The 8695-nt window shown below is 35.3% G+C and overlaps 1 protein-coding gene across 1 annotated transcript in view; it reads left to right on the forward strand.

Annotated features, from left to right (window-relative positions):
• The first annotated feature begins 2429 nt into the window (after positions 1 to 2429).
• IL6ST (interleukin 6 signal transducer (gp130, oncostatin M receptor)) overlaps positions 2430 to 8695 on the forward strand; it is a 54842-nt gene continuing 48576 nt past the window's right edge. Inside the window, exons 1-4 of the mRNA XM_006891542.1 lie at positions 2430 to 2493; positions 3513 to 3818; positions 4972 to 5092; positions 7978 to 8144. Of these exons, the coding sequence (XP_006891604.1) occupies positions 2430 to 2493; positions 3513 to 3818; positions 4972 to 5092; positions 7978 to 8144 (658 nt within the window). The remainder of the gene's footprint in view (positions 2494 to 3512; positions 3819 to 4971; positions 5093 to 7977; positions 8145 to 8695) is intronic.

The following is an 8695-nucleotide window of genomic DNA, read 5'->3' on the forward strand; positions in this document are numbered from 1 at the left end:
AGTAGCACATAAATAGCAGGAGAAAACTAAAAACAAAAGACAAATTTTCTGAACTAAGCCAAGACTCAAAAGACTCATGACATTCTAGGAAATTAAAACAGATCATGGTAGAATAACCTTTTTGTTAAAAACAAAAAATATCACTGCAATGAAAAATAAGCATTAAACATACATAGAAGAGAGAGATTTGTTGAAGTGCTGAAGTTTTTCTATTTTAGATATTAGATCTTTGTTGGATATATCATTGCCAAAAATGTTTTTGCAGTTAGTAGATTCTTTTTTCTCTCTTTTGATTATAAATGTTTAATTTTTAGAAGGTCCCAGTCATCTAGTTTATTTTCTATCATTTGTGCATTTTTTGGTTGTTGTTGTGGTTTTTTTTGTTTGTTTGTTTTTAAATTTTATTATTTGAGTGTACCGTCAAATCAGATCTGACTGGTACAGGAGGGGATTGTCCCTCCTTCCCCGGCAGAGCATCTGGTGGATTTGAACCGTGCGCCTCTAGGATTGCAGTGCAGCTTCTTGCCACTAGGTGACCAGAGCTCCCCTGTTGTTGTGTTTGATAGTGTATTTGTGTCTTATATTTTGACATCTAGTCTTGTTCCTATGTTATTCTCTTTAAAGAACTTTATAGTTTGTAGGTTTAAAGTTTGGGTCTTTGATCTATTTTTAAAAATTGTTACCCCTATTCATTATATTTTATAAAATTAACACTGAAACATGCCCACCATTGCCCTGTCTTTCCACATCCCTGTGGGATCTTTGATCCATTTTGAGTAAATTTTGTTGACTGACCCTGCTTACTCTCCAGTGAGTTTGTAAAGTTGTGTAATGTAAGTTATAAATAATACTATTTTCTTTTTCTGCAACAGATAAAATGTTTTCCCAGTTAAGAAACTTTCCTCCCTATTGGAAGAGCTTTTACCTATTATCAAAGATAATTATCTGTAGATGGGTCAATTTACTTGTATGTTCATAATTCTGTTCCACTGGTCTTTGTGTCTTTCATTGAACCTTTATCAAGGTTTTTCAATTATTGTGGCTGTAAAGTTTTGAGATCAGGAAATAAGACCTCTTATTCTCGTTTTCATAAGTACCGCTTTAGTTATTTGGAACCTCTTTCCTTTCCAAATAAAATTGGAGATTAGCTTTCTCAATTCAGTTAATAATATTATTGGAATTTGGATCAGGACTACATTACCTCTACAGACCTAAATTTGGTATTACTGACAAAAATAGGTTAAGTTTTCCAATCCTTGAGTATGGGATATTTCTCCTCTACCTAGGTCTCTTTTTAAAAGTTCCTTGCAGTGATACTTGATAGTTTGCTTATATAAGTGTTTGTGAAATTTAACTTTCAATATGACTTTTTCCTAGCCATTATTTAACTTTGCTATGGGCAAAGGAGATGGGTGGGAATATGCAAATAGAATGTGTTGGTCTATCCACAAGGGAATTAGCTATGTACCACTCCACAAGGGGATTGACCAATCTTAGTAATCTCCAAGGGGATTGGTAAATCTCATCATTGAATTGAGTAAGCCAGAGTGGAAGACAGACAAATCCTCTGGCATCATTGAAGAAAGAACAAGACCTTGCAGGACACCTTTCTTGTTCCAGGTAGCAATACCTGTAGCCAAACTGGAGTCTTGATATGAGATGGGACTTGCAGAGAGGACAGCAGCAATATTGGCAGGGCTGAGAATTTTGCTGGACACCTGGAGTGGGAAGCTAATATTCACAGGACTGAGAACTTGGGAACACTGGCCTGCTGGCAGCCAAGGTTCCTGTATGCACATTTCAGGTGCTATCTTAACTGTATTCTGCTATTAATCTGAATTATAACCTTTTTACCTCTCCAGTATGGGTCTGTGTGCTATCACATTGTATCTTGGAACCAGCAAAGCAGTAAGATTGGTGTTAAAATAAGTAGAAAGAGGTATGGAGTGTAGAGGATATGGCTGACCTCAATGGGAATTGGTTTTGTGTTGTTGATGCTGTTGATCGGGATAGTTCCCCTTTGTGAAGTTGGTGAAGGTCAGATATGGCCATCCCTATGTGATCCTTGCTAATTTTACAGTTTTCTATAATCCTGGTAAGAGTTATTCCTAGATATTTTATCCTTTCTGAGAAAGGAATTATTGTAATAAAAAGGAGTGGAGCATGAACATGGAGATAAGGGACACATTCTCAAGACTTGTTTGCTGAGTTCTTATAGGAATTTCACAGCTTTTTGAAAGCAACTAAATAATGAAAACAATACCTTTAGAAATTGTATCTTAGCTTATTTTGTGTATGTATATGAGAGAAACAACAATAACAACAAAATATTAAGTGTTGTCCCAAAATGCATCTAACAGGAAACTACACCAGCTTCAAAATAACTTAATAATAATATATGTATTATTTACAGAAATACTTAATACATGATGTTGACATTATGGACCAGGATAGTGCCAGCCTTATTTATTTTTCTCACCACTGAATCTATAGGTAAGTTTAATGAAATTTGTGTTTTCTATTTATTTTCCAATGTTAATTGAAACTAACAATAAGTCATTAGTTATATATTAAGTACTTATCTGTTAATCATCTAGAAATTACACCTAGGCTTAAAATAGTAATTATCTTACAGTTTACGTGAATCAGGAAGCTAGATTGGTTCATCTTAGTTTTACAGTATCTAAGCTTTCAGCTGAAAAATTCAGATTTGAGGAATCATCTGAAGACTTGTTTATGTGTCTAGTGTTGATTCTGGCTGTAAGCTGAGGATTTTGCTGTGACTGTTGACCAAATCTCCACATGTTTGGGGCCCTGACTTCCTTATCACATCCTAACTGGGTTCCAAAAGCAAGTAATTCCTAAGAGAAAGGGATCCAGTTTAATTGGAAGCTCTACTTTAAAAACCTAGCCTTAGAAGTTACTTGGCAAAAAAAAAAAAAAAAAAGAAGTTACTTCGCACAACTCTGCCACATTGTTCTCTCATTAAGCAGCTGCAGTTGGTAAGTTTGACCCACAGGCCTTCTGTTTGTTTAGTAATCAAGCCCTTTAGCCACTGCAGCATCAGTATTATAGGGAGTTGGTATGTATTCAAGTCGACTCACTGCTGATCCTCCAGTGGGTTTTCAAAGGCTGTAAATTGTCCATCTTTCTTCTTTGGAGCAACTAGTAGATTTAAACCTCCCAGCTTTTGGTTGACAATGCAACTCCTTACTCCCTAGGCGACCAGAGCTCTCAGTTACAGGGATTAATAGAATACGAAATAATATAGGAACATGAAATATAATCAGAGGCTCAATACTAATTCATACAGAATAAAAGAAATACTATGGACTGATGCCTTAATAGGTTTCTCTTAATCTACTGCCATCTGTTTTTCTAATTTGTTTATTGCTATACAAATTCAGGCATTACATTTTATCATTCTTTATTTCCTGTTTGTTTTCTTTTTATTTTTTGTGTATGACTACTAGCCACATACCACTTTATCCCCTTTCTGTGATTTCTTTCAGGTTCACTTCTAGAGCCATGTGGTTATATAAACCCTGAATCTCCACTTGTACAACTTGGTTCTAATTTCACTGCTACGTGTGTACTAAACGAAAAATGTTTGGATCAATATTTTGTAAATGCCAGCAAAATTTTCTGGAAAACAAATCATGCTATTGTTCCTAAGGAACAATATACTGTCATAAACAGAACAGCATGCAGCGTCACCTTTCCATCTATATCTTCATTAAGCACTCAACTCACTTGTAATATTTATGCGTTTGAACAGATTGAGCAAAATATATATGGAATCACAATAACAGCCGGCTGTGAGTTTTGTTTTGTTCTTTAACTGTGGCAAGGCATGGTGGGTTTTTTCTCCAAATTTTATTCAGACTCAGAAATTCAAACTCAGTGCTCTTGAGTCAGAACCACTTATAGATGCCCTTTCAGCCAGCTTTTGGAAGCTATAAATCACACTTCAGACTGCCTGTATTTCTCACTCGGAGCCATTTATGCATTCAAAGCGCCCAGAGAAGAGCCATCTTTGAGGTAGCAGTGCAGTTCCCTACCAATTAGGCCAACTAGTGAATGATATTTTCATTGTTTATTGGTCTTTATGAAATGTCATAATTTATATTATAGTTTTTTTAAAAAAAGAAATATAATACTTTTGCCTTCTGTGACTTTGAGACCTGTAAATAGGAAGGGAGGGAGGGAAGGAAGGAAGGAAGAAAAGAAGGGAGAAAAGGAGGGAGGGAGGGGGGAAGGAAGGAAGGAATCAAATCAAACATTTTAGCATTGGTAACTCTATTTACATTCTTAATATACAAAAACCTAGTCTATACATGAAACCACTAAAACAAAACCATTCTTCTGTTGAAACCTGTAAATGTATTCATATTCTTTAAATGACTAAGAAACTGCACATATAAAGTAGCTACTTGTTTATTGAAGGTGAATAAATACTGGAGAAAAGCCTTCTTAGAGATCAAAGTAAATTTAAGAAACATTCCACAAATGAGTTAAATTTGTAGATCATGCAGACTTTACAGTTTTGATATTTGGTTTTGACTCCAAGTTTGGAAAATAATAGGAAGAGGAGAACTAGAAATCAGTCATTTTTGTTTCTACTCTGCTGCTGCTTATTTAACGTATATTAGTGGTTTTTTTTTAAAAAGTCAGCAAGGGGCTATTGGTATCAACGGGCGAATCAGTTGATACCATCATGTACCATAAATGAAAGTTAATTTTTTTAAAATTAATTTGAAACAAGTAAATGACAGCTACGCTATAAAATGCATATTACTAACTATAAAGTTAGTTTGAGTTTAAACAGAAAATTATTTTCAGTAACCAGTATCTCATTATGTCCTACTTTTCATCTGAACTTTTGTTTTCTGTCTAATTTTAATTTGTCAGTGTGTTGGGTGATGTATAAAAAGTCTTTGTTTTTTATTTTAATCCTAATCATTCTTTTAGTGCCTCCAGAAAAACCTAAAAACTTAACTTGTGTTGTAAATGATGAAAAGAATATGATATGTCATTGGGATCCTGGAAGGAAAACATACCTGCAAACAAACTACACTTTAAAATCTGAATGGTAAGTTATTTTATGTTAATTGTATTTTGGATTTATTTCATTAATAATTTTTCTAAGGTTTTTATTTTTTCAAGTAGTAATATTAAATGCAAATTTTAAAATATTTTCTTTAACTTTATATTTTCAGCCATTCTAAACCTGTATAAAAATACATGTTTTTAGGAGAGAATAGTATAATCAATCCACATTTACTCATTATCCAGATTCAGTAGTTTTCAGCTATGGCCAGTTATATTTCACACATACCCTAACCTAGACTATTTTGAAGAAAATCACAGATATCATTTTATCCATAAATATTTCATGTGTTGTTGAGTTATTGTGACTGCTTGTGACAATAAAACTTCCCCATAGAGTTTCCTAGGCTATAATTTTTTCAGTAACAAGTCACCAAGTCTTTCTTCTGAGGAACCCTTGGGTAGTTTTGAACCACCAGTCTTTACTTAGAGCTGAGCATTTTACCATTGCATCACATCATTGAGGCTATTGATTCATGTCAACTCTCCATCAAATTTTCAAGGCTAAAAATCCTTAGGGGTAGAAAATTCCCTTTCTATTTTTATATATAGAAAATCTACACCCAGAGTGTACAGTTATATTTCACTATGGGTATAATCTTGAATGATCCGGAAACATCAAAAGAAGATGGGAGGAATACACAGAATTACCGTACTAAAAAGAATTAGTTGACATTGAAAAATGTCAGGAAGTACCATGAACAAAAGCAAATGGTGATGAAAGATGAAGTTCAAGCTGCACTGAAGGCAATGGAAAAAAATAAGGCTCCAGGAATTGGTGGAAAACTAACAGATTCAGCCCTGGATATGCTCGCCAGTTTGTCAGGAAATTTGAAAGACAAATTTCCTGTGTGGATCATAACAGATTATGGCTAACATTGAGAAGAATGGGAATCCCAGAACACTTCATTGTGCTTATTGGCTAGTTGCAATTTGTCTCCTGATTTCCTGTTGGTACTAAGGGTGTTGATTATTAATCCCAGTAAAATAAAATCACTGACAGCTTCAATTCTTTCTCCATTTATCATAGCATAGCATAGCATAGCATAGCATAGCATAGCATAGCATAGCATAGCATAGCATTCTGTAGCGAGGACCTTGGCTTTTTTTAATGTTCCGCTTCAATCTACACAGAAGGCTATAGTCTTTGATCTTCTGCAGCAAGCGTTTTATACTCTCTTCACCTTCAGCAAGCAATGCAGTTTGTTGATGAGTCTTCCTCCAACCCTAATGCCACATTTTCTTCACAGAGTCTGGTTTAGAGAATTATTTGCTCAACATACAGATTGATAAATATGGGGAAAGGATACAAGCCTAACACACACTCTTCTTGATTTTAAACCATGCAGTGTTCCCTTGCTCTGTTCAGACAACAGCTTCTTGGTCTACGTATAGATTCTGTGTAAGCACAGTGAAGTGTTCTGGGATTCCCATTCTTCTCAATAATCAACACTCTTGGTACCAGCAACCAGGAAATTGTTGTGCTTGCTGTTGATGTGTTGTTTCAGTCATTTTTGGATAATTTTCAGCAGAATCTTGCTGGCATGTGATATTAATGATATTGTTCAGTAGTTTCTACACTCTGTCAGGTCACCTTTTTTTGGATTGAGGACAAATATAGGAAATTGTAAGATAAATTGTAGTGGGAAAGTCTGGTGGCAGGGACCTCTCCAGAGTACTGAAGAGCAACAGTGTTAGTCTGGACACTAAGGTGCACCTGATCTAGGCCATACTCTTTGCAATTACTTGCTATGTGTCAGAAAGCTGGATAGTGACTAGAGGTGATAGAAGGAAAATTGGTGCCTTTGAGCTGTGGTGATTGAGACAAGTATTGAATATGGACTGCCAGGAGAACAAATAGGTTCATCCTGAAGAGGATGAAACCTGGCTGCTCCTTGGAGGCAAAAATTCTGAGGCTTCGTCTGACATACTTTGGCATGTTGCAAGGAGTAACCAGCCCTTGGATAAGGACATCATGCTTGAGAGAGTGGAGGAGGGCAAGATAGGAAGACCCTAGTTGAGATGGATTGATTTAGTGACTGGGATAATACCGGTAGGTGCGTCAGAGACAGTAAGGTTGGCAAATGATAGAGCACGGTTCAGAGTTGTTGTACATAAGGTCGCTATGAGGCGTAAGCGACTGGACGACAAAAAGCAACAACAGTAACATTGCATTGGACAAATCCATTGTCAGGGACCTCTCAAGAATGCTGAGAAACAATAAGTTTGAAGACTGAAGGTTTGCCTGATTCAGGCCATGGTCTTCTCAGTCAGTTGCTTGCTATGCAGCAGAAAGCTGGAAAATGAATAAGGATGACAGACAAAGGATTGATGCCTTTAAGCAGTGGTGTTGGAGAAGAGTGCTGAATATCCTATGGATTGCTAAAAGAACAAGTAAATATATTTTGGGAAAAGAACAGCCAGAATGGTCCTTGGAGGCAAAGATGGCTAAGCTTCATTTTCATATTTTGAACATGTAGCTAGATGAGGCTATTCCTTGGGAAGGAAAAGACAACCCTCAACGAAATGGATTGACATGATTTCAGCAGTGGGTTCTTGTGTGTCAGGAAGTGTGAATATGGCGCAGAATAGAACAGGGTACAGATCTTTTGTTCAGAGGGTCATTATGAGTCATGCTCGACATGACGGCACCTAAAAACAACAACTTTTAAAAAAATAGACATCTTAAGCAATTTTGAAGTGAAATTGGTTAATTTTTAAGAAATTATATGTCCTTTTAGTGATTAAGAGTATTCGAAAATTTGCTACAGCAATCTAGGTCTCAACAGACCCTTTCCAAGTAACCTTTTTACACTGTAGTTTTTAAAAATTATTTCTAATAACTCTTCCGTCTTTTTGCACATTTAGGGCAACAGAGAAATTTGCTGATTGTGTTGCAAAACAAGACACTCCCAACTCCTGTACTCTTGCTAATGCGCCAGTGTATTTTGTCAACATAGAAATCTGGGTTGAAGCAGAGAATGCCTTTGGAAGTGTTTCATCAGACCACCTCAATTTTGATCCTGTAGATAAAGGTAATTATAAACTCAACTGTGATAATTTGTTAGACTCTTCCCTTCCTTAAGGTTTTTCTCTAGCTTATAATTTAAAACAGCTATTGGATTTTTAATTATTATATAATTAATTCTATATTCAGTTATCTTTGCTGGTTTTCAATAAAGCCGTTTTATCAGCAGTATTAATTTAGAAAAAAATATCCATAATCCCACAACTAGAGCTAGTTTTGTTTTGAATATTATGATCTAGTATTTGTTTAATTTTCAGTCATTGTACAGTGTTGCTTTTGCTTTTCCACTGTGATTTATCCTAAGCATTTAATTTTCTTTTCATAGCTTCATATGAAAAGGTTAACAAATGGAATAAATTGACGAAGAAAAAGTTTCTTTTAAAGCTTTCCTTTTGTTAGGGTAGTATGACATTAATTAGTTTAATTAGATTAATTAGTTCATTTGGTAAAAATACATTAATATTGTGAATATAGAGTATATGTTGTTGTTGTTGTTATGTGCCATCGAGTCGTTTCCGACTCATAGCGACCCTATGCACAACAGCTCTAAACCCTGCT

This window comes from Elephantulus edwardii, unplaced genomic scaffold (assembly GCF_000299155.1).
Source record: "Elephantulus edwardii isolate Elephantulus edwardi_28Jun2011 unplaced genomic scaffold, EleEdw1.0 scaffold00099, whole genome shotgun sequence".
Classification (NCBI taxonomy): domain Eukaryota; kingdom Metazoa; phylum Chordata; class Mammalia; order Macroscelidea; family Macroscelididae; genus Elephantulus; species Elephantulus edwardii.